The 14,245-nt window shown below is 44.9% G+C and overlaps 1 protein-coding gene across 1 annotated transcript in view; it reads right to left on the reverse strand.

The window, feature by feature from the left end:
- SGIP1 (SH3GL interacting endocytic adaptor 1) overlaps positions 1-14,245 on the reverse strand; it is a 145,710-nt gene that overhangs the window by 113,891 nt on the left and 17,574 nt on the right. The window contains exons 2-3 of the mRNA XM_075320341.1: positions 4,010-4,073; positions 45-69 (exon numbers count right to left, since the gene is read on the reverse strand). Of these exons, the coding sequence (XP_075176456.1) occupies positions 45-69; positions 4,010-4,073 (89 nt within the window). The remainder of the gene's footprint in view (positions 1-44; positions 70-4,009; positions 4,074-14,245) is intronic.

Consider the following 14,245-nt stretch of genomic DNA (forward strand, 5'->3'; position numbering starts at 1 on the left):
CTAGACAGGCAAAAGCAAAATAAAGATCAATGTGGATGACTTACAGAGCCGTCCCTGTCCGGCGATCCCCTGCAGGAAGGAAAGGGAGGAGTTCATTATAAAGGAGTAGTATTTTCGACAAATAACAAAGAGACATTTATTACAAAAGCTCCTGTCACTGTGTAAAGACGTCTTGGAAACTCCCTGGAATCACATCTGATGATGGGAATAAAGAAACCTCAGTCCCAGGAAGTTAAAGGGAACCTGTCATCAGAAATTTCGCCCAAAAGCTAAAAGATTCCCCCTCTGCAGCTCCTGGGCTGCATTCTAGGAAGGTCCCTGTTATTATTGTGCCCCATGTGAGGCCAAAATAAAGCCTTTATAAAGTTCTACCTTTTTGTATGCAGCTTCTGTAAATGTGTCACGGGGGCGGGCTCTCTGCCGTCCGTTATTCTGCCTCCTGGTCCTGTATGCCGCCCCCATCGCTCCTTTCCATATCTGATGCACCACCCACTGCTCCAGCCATCCCCGCGCATGCCCAGTGCCAGTCTCACAGGACTGAGCAGTGTGACCGCTGGTGACGTGTGCGCAGGCAAGTGATTATGGGCGGGACTGTGACTGTTATCAGCAAGTACCCGCCCATAATCTCGTGAGCGCGCAAACCTCTCCAGCATTCACACTGAGCTCAGTGTAGATGCTAGACTGTATGGGCTGCTTCCAGGGATGACGTCCCTTTGTCATGTGATAGTATTTTGAACACGCCCCTATCACATGACAAAGGGACGTCATCCCTGGAAGCAGCCCATACAGTCTAGCATCTACTCTGAGCACAGTGTGACCGCTGGAGAGGTTTGCGCACTCACGAGATTATGGGCGGGTACTTGCTGATAACAGTCACAGTCCCGCCCATCATCACTTGCCTGCGCACACATCACCAGCGGTCACACTGCTCAGTCCCGTGAGACTGGCACTGGGCATGCGCGGGGATGGCTGGAGCAGTGGGCGGTGCATCAGATATGGAAAGGAGCGATGGGGGCGGCATACAGGACCAGGGGGCAGAATAACGGACGCCGGAGAGCCCGCCCCCGTGACACATTTACAGAAGCTGCATACAAAAAGGTAGAACTTTATAAAGGCTTTATTTTGGTCTCACATGGGGCACAATAATAACAGGGACCTTCCTAGAATGCAGCCCAGGAGCTGCAGAGGGGGAATCTTTTAGCTTTTGGGCGAAATTTCTGATGACAGGTTCCCTTTAAGATGCGGGGGAGTTATTCCACTGTGGCTTCAACCTGGGCAAATCCACAGAACGCTGGGTTCAGACTATCAGTTGAAGTCCCACTTTTACGTTCCCTTATGGCAAAGGGGTCAATTTCATGATGGACAGAAACTCTGCCAGACTGTAAAGGAGTAATTTAGTATCCACTAAGGTATCAGTCATTTTAAAGGGGAAAAAAAAAATGGAGCAATTTTTTAGGTCAAAATGACAGAACTTACATCAAAAGGCCGCTTTACACGCTACGACATCGCTAATGCGATGTCGTTGGGGTCACGGAATTTGTGACGCACGTCCTGCCGCATTAGCGATGTCGTTGTGTGTGACACCTATGAGCGATTTTGAATCGTCGCAAAAACATTCAAAATCGCTCATCGGTGACATGCCCCCCTATTCTCAATTATCGTTGCTGCTGCTTCCACGATGTAGTTCGTCGTTCCTGCAGCAGCACACATCGCTCCGTGTGACACCGCAGGAACGACGAACCTCACTTTACCTGCTTCCTGCCCGCAATGAAGAAGGAAGGAGGTGGGCGGGATGTTACGGCCACTCATCTCCGCCCCTCCGCTTTGATTGGGCAGCCGCTTAGTGACATCGCTGTGACGCCGAACGAACCGCCCCCTTAGAAAGGATGCGGTTCACCAGTCACAGCGATGTCACTAGGCAGGTAAGTACGTGTGACTGGTCCGTGCGATTTTGTGCGCCACGGGCAGCGATTTTCCCGTGTCGCACAAACAATGGGGGCGGGTACGCACGCTAGCGATATCGGTACCGATATCGCAGCGTGGAAAGCGGTCTTAAGGCCCGGATTCAGACGGCCGTATTGAAATGCAGGACAGTTGTGATCACAAATTGTGGACGTGACTGTGTACTAATCTGCATTGTGGACCGATGTCAGAGCTGCCTTTCATTGCATGCATTATTTGGGTCCCAAAACGTCGGTCCATGTGGAAAATCGTCCATGTAAGCTGTCACACGGGTCCATGTGCTTTCCATGGTGCACACAGACTGATTAAAAGACTGTCTGAACGAGCCTTAACAGAGGACCAAAAGCAAGTTTGACCCTAGGCAAAAAATTGTCGGTGTGAACTAACATTTGACTTCCCGACATATAGGCCTTAACCCCTTAACGACCAAGGGCCGTACTGGTACCTCCTAAGCGGCCATAGTGTAATTACCTGTGGGCAGCTGCCGGTGATCCGCGGACATGTCAGCTGATTTGAACAGCTGACATGTGTGCCTCGCAGGCACGAGTGGATCCGCGTTCCACTCGCACCTGTCAACCCCTTAAATCGCAATGTCAAAATGTGACTTCGCAAATTAAATCCCCACCGCCGTAAATCTTCAGTTACCCGACCCCATCAGCGGTGCTGTGACGTGACCATTGTGAGCCGATGGTTGCCAGGGTAGCCCAGGGTCATGTGATGACTCATTTCCTGTTTCACCCAGCCAAGGTGAGCATCTCTGGGGATCACAGCTGTGTAGCTGTGATCATTAGAAATGAATGAGCGATCAGACTGCTGATCCTTATAGTCCCCTAACTAGTAAAATAAAAAAAAAGTACATTTTTTTTTTATCAAAATACTAAAAAGTTCAAATCACCCCCCATTCACCCCATTGAAAATTAAAGAGTTAAAAAAATATATATATACAAACATTTGGTATCGCCGCATTCAGAAATGCCCGATCTATCAAAATATAAAATCAATTATTTCTGATCGGTAAACGGAAGTAGCAGCAAAAAGATTACAAATGCCAAAATTACGTTTTTTGGACACCACAAATTTTGCGCAATGCAATAACAGCAATCAAAATGTAGCATCTGCGCAAAAATGGTAATGTTAAAAACGTCAGCTGGAGATGCAAACAATAAGCCATCACTGAGCCATAGATCCCGAAAAATGAGAGCGCTACGAATCGTGGAAAATGCCACTTTTTTTGGACAAATTTCAGATTTTTTTTAACCCTTTAGATAAAAGTAAACCAATACATGTTTGCTATCTACAAACTGGTACTGACCTGAGGTATCACACTGAAACATTGCTTTTACCATATAGTGAACACTGTGAATAAAATATCCTAAAAACAATCATGCAATTATACTTTTTTTTTTTTTTTTTAGCAATTTCTCTGCAGTTGGAATTTTCTTTGCAGCTTTCCAGTACACTATATGGTAAAACTTAAGGTTTCATTTAAAAGTACAACTCATACCGCAAAAAGTAAGCCCTTATATGGCAAGAATGACGGAAAAATAAAAAAGCTAAGGCTTTCAGAAGAAAGGGAGCAAAAAAAAAAAACCCCGAAAAAAGCAAAATCGGCTGTGGGTGAAGGGGTTAAATCATCAAGGGGGAATTTTTGTCATTTTGGGGGGTGTAAAGCTCCTTGAAATGTAGCAAAAAAATGTCACAATTCCTAGCCAGCTCTACCATAGTGGGCAGAGCTGGCACATGACCTGGAGTGGCGAAGCTAAATCAGACAAATTTATCATAATTTGCACCCCAAAAGGTGGAGTAAATTATGCCAGAAATGGACCCCAGCTCCTGATTAAAGTAACATTTCTTGGGGAGGTGTATGCCAGTTGTAAAAATGTATGAGGACTTAGAAAGTAGGTCTGTATTTTGTATCTCAAAATATGCATGGAGATTACAGGTATGAAAATTCAACAAATGGGGGCAGTGGGGACCCCAATCCATTCTGACATTTAGTATGACATGTGCAACCACCAGTGCATCATACTGCAACTCAAGTACTCACGTAGAATCAGTGTCCTTCTCTTTCTTCCGTATACCAAACGCCTTCCTGGTACGTTTTTTCAATCCTTGGGGGAAAAAAAAAAAAAAGAAAAAGTAACGTTAACATTTTATCTTCTATTTCTTTCAAGTGATCCGTGGGTGTCACAGCATTCAGTCCCCTGCCGATCAGACATTCATGACATACATTGCAAAATCCCAGAAACTGCAGAGGCGGTCAGAATATCAATAGGATAATTACTAGCTCTTGTTGCACACATCTGTGGACAGACTGGTGAGATCAGGATGTCAGTCACTCGGCTCAAGAGGCCTGAACGCGACTGCAATTAGATTTATAGTTGGAAGAGACACCACCTGTACCGTACCATCAGCCATACATGGCTCAGCAATCATGCACTATGCTTTGCTCTATTTATCTCAGAATGACTTTGAATTACTGGATTATGATATACATTCAACTTCAGAGCTGCAGTCAGAATTCTGCTAGCTTCCAGTAAGCTTAGACATTTCATATCCCCATATTAAAGGTCCTCGATTAGGGAAATGTGCAGTTGCAAATTCAAAGCCCCATTCATTTCAGGTGAGCCCAAGTTCTAGTTTCAGACACAACCTATGGCAGGTGGTCACTACTGCAAGAAGGCGGCCATGTTTTTCTAATCTAAGACAACCTATTCAATTTTTTAAGACTGCACTAAAATTGGAGTCCTAAATAATTGGATACTCCAATGTTATAGATTGATAGCATATTGATGCGATACGTCAAAAGCGCACGACAGGTGCAAAACTCACGGATACAATCAGGTACCTGCCTGACACTTGTATATAGTAGCGGAGCAATCAAGGATACAGTGCTCAGCTGCACAGCTACAATATACTCGCTCCACGTGTCAAGGGAAGCTCATAAGTGGCCCTGACACATGGGACAGACATTAAGCCCAGAAGGAAAGCAAATGTTTTCATTACATTTATATATGTTCCCTCCTAAAGATTTAAATGAAGCTCTTGCAAAACTGGACGCACTCCGTGCAGCGATTCAATGATGACTAACCTCCATGATGAGACTACACATCACTGAAAGCTTATCGGGGTTAAAGTATTAGTTTATGTGTAAATTGAGTTTTTGGTCAGGACTGCTCAAAAAAAAACCAAAACGCCTGATTGTTTCAAAAACACTTGAAAGACTCTTCCCATTAATTTCTACTGTGAAACTACTTTGCTACTGCAAGGTTTTTTGTTTTTTTTCTCCATTAGGTTTTTGAAAAAAAACACCAGGTGGGGAGAAAGAAAAAAAAGTGTTTGTCGCCTCTTTGAAGCAACTCAACTCCAAACTAGACAATGTCCTATCAAAAGGCTGCAAAAAAAGATTCAGAAAAAAACCCCAAAACATCCAAAATGCTTAAAACCCACCAAATAGGGAGCATTTCCTAACACACTTTCCAATAAAAAAACTCATCATTATTCATGGCCTCAAAAAAACAAAGAAACAAAAAAAAATGCAACTTTGTGCACATAGTGGTGATGGGGTGAAATGCAGTGGTTCATCATCTTAAACATAAATAATAAACACATATTCCCTGATTCATAAAGTCACTTTAAAAGATATGGACAGTTTGGGGTACTTTTATTTATTTTTATCTTACTTAAATGCATGTAGTTTTTGGCTAAGAATGACTTTTGTAATCGGGTTTTAGTAAAAAAAACCCAAAAAACAAAAAAAACTATACCATTTGCGGTCTACAGCCTCTGTGTTGCATTGTCTATTGTTGGCTGCAGAGTGAGGATTTTGTCACTGAGCTCCTAATAAGGTTTATAATTTCATTAGAGCAATTTTGCCAGAATTCTGGAGTGAATTGCCTTGAAAAACTTGAGCGTTTTCATGCCAGTTTCTCCCAGCTCCGCCAAAATGGGGCGAGAGGCATGACACAGTTCAATTAATTTATGACCTTATGCCAAAAATCTTACCCTTATCATCAATGAATCAGGAGTATGTGACTCCATTACACCATCCCTCTTCAAGACCAGTAAGAAAAAGACTAAAGACTGCTTTACATGTGTCGATTTCTCGTGCGATCGCACGCGCCCCCATCGTTTGTGCGGCTTGGGCAACTTCTTGTCCGTGTCGCACAATGCTGTAACCCCCCGTCACACGCACTTACCTTCCAAACGACTTCGCTGTGGGCGGCAAACATACTCTTCTGAAGGGGGAGGGACGTTCGGCGTCAAAGCGATGTCACACAGCGGCCACCCAATAGAAGCGGAGGGGCGGAGATGAGCGGGATGTTTACGTCCCGCCCACCTCCTTCCTTCAGCATTGCCGGCAGCCGCAGGTAAACTGCAGTTCATCATTCCCGGGGTGTCACACGGAGCGATGTGTGCTGCCTCGGGAACAATGAACAACAGGACGTTCGATTTTTAGAAAATGAGCGAAGTGTCAGGTGAGTATTTATGCTCGTTCATAACTGTCACACGCTACGATATCACTAACGATGCCGGATGTGCTTCACTTACGACGTAACCCCGCCGACATCTCGTTAGATATATCGTAGCGTGTAAAGCCCGCTTAAGGCCCTGTGCGCACTAGAAAAAGGATTTTTTTCTCAAGAAATTTCTTGAGTCTGAAAGATTAGCGCACTTGCATTAAAAAAATATGCATTTTTGATGCGTTTTTTTCCGCAGATTGGTCCCTGCATTTTTATTTACTATTATCTATGGCAAAAAACTCAGGTATCTGCAGAAAAGAAGTGACATGCTCATTCTTTTAATCAAGAAATTCTGCAGAAAGAATGTTCTTGAGAAAAAAAAACGCAGTGTGCGCACAGCTATTTATTTTTTTTCATAGGTTTTGCTGGGGAATGTCTACAGAAAGGTTACAACCATTTTCTCAAAAAATTTCTGCAGCAAAACCGCAAAAAAAAACCCAACAAAAAAACCGCTGGTAAAAACGCAGTGTGTGAACAAGGCCTTACCATAAACAGGTCTGAATAGTGGCTGTGAACTCAAAACGGCAGCTTACTTCAAAGTTGCTAACATTTTTTATTGTAAGTGCATTGATACAATTACTGGAGGCATATTTGATGCAAAAATTTACATACTCTTTAAGGGTAAATAATTTTTTCTGCAAGAACACAAAATGTAATCAGTCATTCTGCTTTTGAAATAATTATTTAAAACATGCTCATATCTGGCTACCAATGTGGCAGCCGTAGTCTGGCGCCCCCATCCAGCTGCGGCAGCCTTAGTCTGGCGCCACCATCCAGCTGCGGCAGCCTTAGTCTGGCGCCCCATCCAGCTGCGGCAGCCTTAGTCTGGCGCCACCATCCAGCTGCGGCAGCCATAGTCTGGCGCCCCCATCCAGCTGCGGCAGCCATAGTCTAGCGCCCCATCCAGCTGCGGCAGCCATAGTCTGGCGCCCCATCCAGCTGCGGCAGCCATAGTCTGGCGCCCCATCCAGCTGCGGCAGCCATAGTCTGGCGCCCCCATCCAGCTGCGGCCTGGAAACCCCTGCTGTGGCACACATAGTTTGGCGACCTCAGCCAGCTGTTGTACACATAGTCCGCCGTCCCCAGCTGCGGCACACAATCCTGGCGACCCCAGCTGTTGTACACATAGTCCGGGGGACCCCAGCTACTGCACACATAGTCCTGGCAACCTCAGCTGCTACACACTTAGCCTGGCGCCCCCAGCTGCTGCAACACTAAAGGCTACTTTACACACTGCGATATCGGTCCCGATATCGCTAGTGTGGGTACCCGCCCCCATCTGTTGCGCGACACGGGCAAATCGCTGCCCGTGCCGCACAACATTGCCCAGAGCCGTCACACTACTTACCTGTCCGGCGACCCGCCTCCTTTCTAAGGGGGCGGTCCGTGCGGCGTCACAGCAACGTCACTGAAGCGTCACTGAACCGCCGCCCAATAGCAGCGGAGGGGCGGAGATGAGCGGGATGTAACATCCCGCCCACCTCCTTCCTTCCGCATAGCAGCCGGGAGGCAGGTAAGGAGAGCTTCCTCGTTCCTGCGGTGTCACACGCAGCGATGTGTGCTGCCGCAGGAACGAGGAACAACTTCGTTACTGCTGCATTAACGATTTTTAAGAATGGACCCCCATGTCGCCGATTAGCGATTTTGAACGTTTTTGCAACGATGCAAAATCGCTTATCGGTGTCACACGCAACGGCATCGCTAATGCGGCCGGATGTGCGTCACAAATTCCGTGACCCCAACGACTCCGCATTAGCGATGTCGCAGCGTGTAAAGCCCGCTTTAGGCTACATGCGCACGTTGCATCTTTTTGTGTTCACAAACTGCAGCCAAAACGGCAGCCAAAACTGCACGTTGTCAGAGAGAGCCTGGAAATGTCACAAAAAATGCTGGTAATTGTAGGTGCGTTTTTTGCTGCGTTTTCGTTGCGTTTTTCACAACATGCGTTTTTGCTGCGTTTTTGTGACAAATGTTGACAAAAACGCAGGAAGAATGAACATGCTGCATTTTTTTTGTCACAAACTTTTGACAAATAAAACGCTGACAAAAACTGCAATGTGCGCAAAGCAAATCTGACTTCTCAGACTTTGCTGGGAAGTCAAATGTCAGAAAGTTCTGACAACAAAACTGCAGCCAAAAACACAGCAAAAAACGCAGCATGCGCATGTAGCCTTAAGGCCGCTTTACATGCTGCGATATCGGTACCGATATCGCTAGCGTGCGTGCCCGCCCCCAGTGACGTCGCTGTGACTGGCGTACCGCCTCCTTTCTAAGGGGGCAGTTCGTTCGACATCACAGCGACGTCACTAAGCGGACGCCTAATCAAAGCGGAGGGGCAGAGATGAGCGGCCGTAACATCCCGCCTACCTCCTTCCTTCCTCATTGCTGGCGGGACGCAGGTAAGGTGAGGTTCCTCGTTCCTGCGGTGTCACACGTAGCGATGTGTGCTGCCGCAGGAACGACGAACTAAATCGCCCAAGCATCAGCAACGAAAATTGGGAAGGGACCCCCATGTCACCGATGTGCGATTTTGAACGTTTTTGCGACGATTCAAAATCGCTCATGAGAGTCACACACAACGAGATCGCTACAGCGGCCGGATGTGCGTCACAAATTTTGTGACCCCAACGAGATCGCTGTAGCGAAATCGTAGCGTATAAAGCCGCCTTAAGTCCCTTTCAGAACATCTATCTATTACGTCCAATTCCAGTAGTAGCTCAGCCCCATCACCTGCACACTCTTGGATACAAGCAGCAAATTGATTCCTGCTAACAAAGAGATGAACACAATAATCAGCACACTAAACACACCGGCACTGGACACATCAAGTTGACATGAGAAAGAATTAAAAGTACAGCATTGGGCGCTATATCATGCACATTACAGCATTATCTATACGCACAATGGAATGAATGAATGAATGAATGAATGAATGATTGTAGATCTGTAGCAACATTCCCTATATCATTAATGGAAGGGATTCCCTGTTGGTTTTATTTTTCCACAATGCTGCAGGGAAAGTGGAGGAATTCTGCTGTGCACCACAGCAGGTAACATAAGCCGTTCCAGTGGACTTGCAAGAAAAGCAAACACGATCCCTCCATCAATAATTTAGCTGGATTAAGCTGCGGTTATAACTGATGTGCTATGGTAGAGTTAAATGTTGATGTGAGCTGGGTCTTTGCTGGAGATGGATGTGTGAACTGTGCGTCATGTGAAGGAACAACTGACTGCACAATCTCACTGAGACCCAAACACAAAAGAAAATCCTACTGTTAGGCCTCGCTTATGGCTAGAATTACAAAAGTTAGTTCGAAACGCGTCAAACATGTGATTTTATTCCATTTTTCACTTATTTTTTGTTTGAACTTTTACACCATGTTTTTTAATGGATTTTCAATAAATGTGATTTTTTTTTTAAAGTCATTTATGAATTGGGATTGCTTTTAATGTCAAGAAAAATCTACTGTAAAGGCTACTTTACACGCTGCGATATCGGTCCCGATATCGCTAGCGTGGGTACCCGCCCCCATCTGTTGTGCGACACGGGCAAATCGCTGCCCGTGCCGCACAACATCGCGCAGACCCGCCACACATACTTACCTGCCCGGCGACGTCGCTGTGACCGGCGAACCGCCTCCTTTCTAAGGGGGCGGTCCGTGCAGCGTCACAGCGACGTCACTGACCGCCCGCCCAATAGAAGCGGAGGGGTGGAGATGAGTGGCCGGAACATCCCGCCCACCTCCTTCCTTCCTCATAGCGGCCGGGAGGCAGGTAAGGAGAGGTTCCTCGTTCCTGCGGCGTCACACATAGCGATGTGTGCTGCCGCAGGAGCGACAAACTACATCGTTACTGCTGCAGTAACGATAATCGAGAATGGACCCCCATGTCACCGATGAGCGATTTTGCACGTTTTTGCAACAATGCAAAATCGCTCATCGGTGTCACACGCAGCAACATCGCTAATGCGGCCGGATGTGCGTCACAAATTCCGTGACCCCAACGACTCCGCATTAGCGATGTCGCAGCGTGTAAAGCCCCCTTTAGGCCCGCTCTCTATATGCTGAAAAGCTGAAGCGGCAAGTAAGGTTTGCAAATGACTGCAGCTAAAAGCACCTCATTGTTAACAGCTGCACAGTTATGCAGCAAAACCGCAGTTCAGCATCTGCCCATTAAAAATAAAAGTGCTTTTAGCTGCAGTTATTCGTAAACTGTCTCAACCTGATGGCTTTGCTGCTTGTGGCTGCAGCCTTGGGCTATATTCATATGTAGCAAAACCCTGTGGTTTCTTCTGCATTAGGTTTACTGAGCTAAAGATCTCTCATAGCTGTCAGTGGATAAAAGCAATAAACAAAAATGTGCAACACACATGTAGGGATCATGAAAAGGAGGGTCCTCTGAATCGATTAGCTCAGCTCTTATAAATATATTATCCTGCAGCAACTTACTGATGGTTTCCAAACAGCAAACACTAATGCAAAAAAAAACATTCATTTTAATATAAGGGGGGGGGTGGAGTGGCAATTTTTTTTATTATATTTTTTTAATTATTATACATCCACACTGACAAGGATTTTAATAATCCTACAAGCGTCATCAGATGTAAGATCTACACACGTCGTCAAAATTGTTGGTACCCCTTGTTTAATGTAAGAAAAACCTACAATGGTCACAAAAATAACTTGAATCTGACAAAAGGAATAATAAATAAAAAAAATCTATGAAAATGAACAAATGAAAGTCAGACATTGCTGCTTTTCTGCTTCCACAGAATTTTTTTAAAATATAAAACTCATGAAACAGGCCTGGACAGAAATGATGATACCTCTGAAAATAATGTGACAAAAGGGACATGTTAAATCACGTTGTGTCCACTAACTAGCATCACAGGTGTCTACACAGGTGGCCTGTTTATAGGGGCTACAGATACTCACTGTGCTGTTTGGTGACATGGTGTGTACCACACTCAACATGGACAAGAAGAAGCAAAAGAAAGAGTTGTCTCATGAGATTAGAAAGAAAATTATAGACAAGCATGTTAGAAGTAAAGGTTATCAGACCATCTCCAAGCAGCTTGATGTTCCTGTAACTATAGTTGCACATATTATACAGTAATTTAAGATCCATGGGACTTTAGCCAACCTCCCTAGACATGGCCGCAGGAGGAAAATTGATGACAAATCAAAAAGACGGATAATACGAATGGTAACAAATGAGCCTAGAAAAATTTCTAAAGAGATTAAAGGTGAACTTCAAGCTCAAGCAACATCAGTGTCAGATCGCACCATCCGTCGTTGTTTGACTTAATGTGGACTTCATGGAAGATGACCAAGGAGGACACCATTGTTGAAAAAAAAAAAAAGCCAGACTGGAATTTGCCAAACTACATGTCAACAAGCCACAAAGCTTCTGGGAGAATGTACTATGGACAGATGAAACAAAAATTTAACTTTTTGGCAAGGCACATCAGCTCTATGTTCACAAATGGAAAAATGAAGCATATCAAGAAAAGAACACTGTCCTACTGTGAAACATGGAGGAGGCTCGGTAATGTTCTGGGGCTGCTTTTCTGCATCTGGCACAAGGTGTCTTGAATCTGTGCAGGGTACAATGAAATCTCAAGACCATCAAGGGATTCTAGAGAGAAATATGCTGCCCAGTGTCAGAAAGCTTGGTCTTAGTCGCAGGTCATGGGTCTTGCAACAGGATAATGACCATAAACACACAGCTAAAAACACCCAAGAATGGCTAAGAGGAAAACATTGGACTATTCGGAAGTGGCTTCTAAGAGCCCTGACCTAAATCATATTGAGAATCTTTGGAAAGAGCTGAAACATGCCGTCTGGAAAAGGTAACCTTCACACACCAGACAACTGGAGCAGTTTGTTCTTGAGGAGCGGCCAAAATACCTGTCGAGAGGAGCAGAAGTCTCACTGACAGTTACAAGAATCGTGTGATTGCAGAGATTGCCTCAAAAGGTTGCGCAACAAAATTTTAAGTTAAGGGTACGATCATTTCTGCCCAGGCCGATTTCATGAGTTTTATTCTTTAAAAAATTCTGTGGAAGCAGAAAAGCAGCAATGTCTGACTTTCATTTGTTCATTTTCATAGATTTTTTATTATTACTTTTGTCAGATTCAAGTTATTTCTGTGACCATTGTGTGTTTTTCTTTCATTAATTGAGGGGGACCAACAATTTTGATCACGTGTGTATTTACTGGTGTATTCAGTGTACACTGTGAAACATGAACTTAAAATTGCGAAATCAGCAAAAGGTAACGTGTTGACCACAAAAGGAATTGTTTGCAGACTTTTTACCTAGTAGGTAAATTATAAAGGCCACACACATACAATAATGAACACTCAACAAAAAAACCTACTTCCTCATTAATTTTCAAAAACAAAGCGTTACGCAACCGTCCTCTGTGCAGTGAATGCAAACATTGTTCAGATTCCTTGTGACTGTTGATTATTTTCGCACAATACAGTAAATACAAGGAACAGAGCGGTTCCTGATAGACTGACTTTATTTATCAGTGCATTATAAGCCGCAATTCCTGTACATTACAGCACATCCTCCAGTCATGTATACACGTAAGAAGACCTTGACTTATCATCATGGTAACCAGGAACGCTCAGAAGAAAAAAAACAAAACAAAAAAAAACACACAATGGCAAAGACGTATTTCCGAGAATATATACGCTCCGAGAACAAGCTCTGCAGTTTATAATTACTCACTGGTTCAAAGCAGATTTACGAATTACAGGAATCGTGGGAATGAAGGAGCCATTGACATGTTAGCATTTTCCCAGTGCCCCTCCAAGTAAAGAAGAGTTAATGTCTAGAATCAGTTTTGGGTCACCAGTAGTGATGAGCAGGCACTACCATGCTCGGTACTCGTAAGTAGTGATGAGCGGGCACTACCATGCTCGAGAGCTCGGTACTCGCAACTAGTGATGAGCGGGCACTACCATGCTCTGGTGCTCAGTACTCGTAACTAGTGATGAGTGAGCACTACCATGCTCTGGTGCTCAGTACTCGTAACTAGTAATGAGTGAGCACTACCATGCTCGAGTGCTAGGTACTCGTAACTAGTGATGAGCAGGCTCTACCATGCTCGAGTGCTGGGTACTCGTAACTAGTGATGAGTGAGCACTACCATGCTCGAGTGCTAGGTAGTCGTACCTAGTGATGAGCGAGCACTACCATGCTCGGTACTCGAAACGAGCAGGTCAAGCGCTTGAATCGATACATAGCACAATGGAAGTCAATGGGATACTTGAGCATTTTTCCTGAAGATGTTACGGAGAAAGTCTTGAATTTCCCATTGACTTCAGTTATGCTCGGTACTCGTGTTAAGCCTGTCCGAGTATCCGACCTGCTCGTTTCGAGTTCTCGCTTGTCACTAGTCACCGGGTGAAAGAAAGACATTTTTTTCCAACTCTAAAAATCAGAATAAATTCACTGAATTGACGTCCCATCCAAGTGTCATCTGACTGGTGACAAAAGCAAAATGTTCTAGCATTCCCCTTCCGACGCACTTGTAGATTTCATTGGCTTTGCAGCAGCTGCCTGGCACTGGTTGCTCAAGTTGACTTTGCTGTCCAGTAGAGATGAACTAATCGATTCGTAGGTCAGTAATCCATAGCCGCCAAATGAAAGCCCTAAGGACTGCTTCTTAACTGCTGGAATCACCTCTTGATTTGTTGGCCGGATGTGACATTATTTTCCAGTATGAGGGATACATGACATCATGCAA

The sequence above is a fragment of the Anomaloglossus baeobatrachus genome, chromosome 8 (genome assembly GCF_048569485.1).
Source record: "Anomaloglossus baeobatrachus isolate aAnoBae1 chromosome 8, aAnoBae1.hap1, whole genome shotgun sequence".
In the NCBI taxonomy this organism is placed as follows: domain Eukaryota; kingdom Metazoa; phylum Chordata; class Amphibia; order Anura; family Aromobatidae; genus Anomaloglossus; species Anomaloglossus baeobatrachus.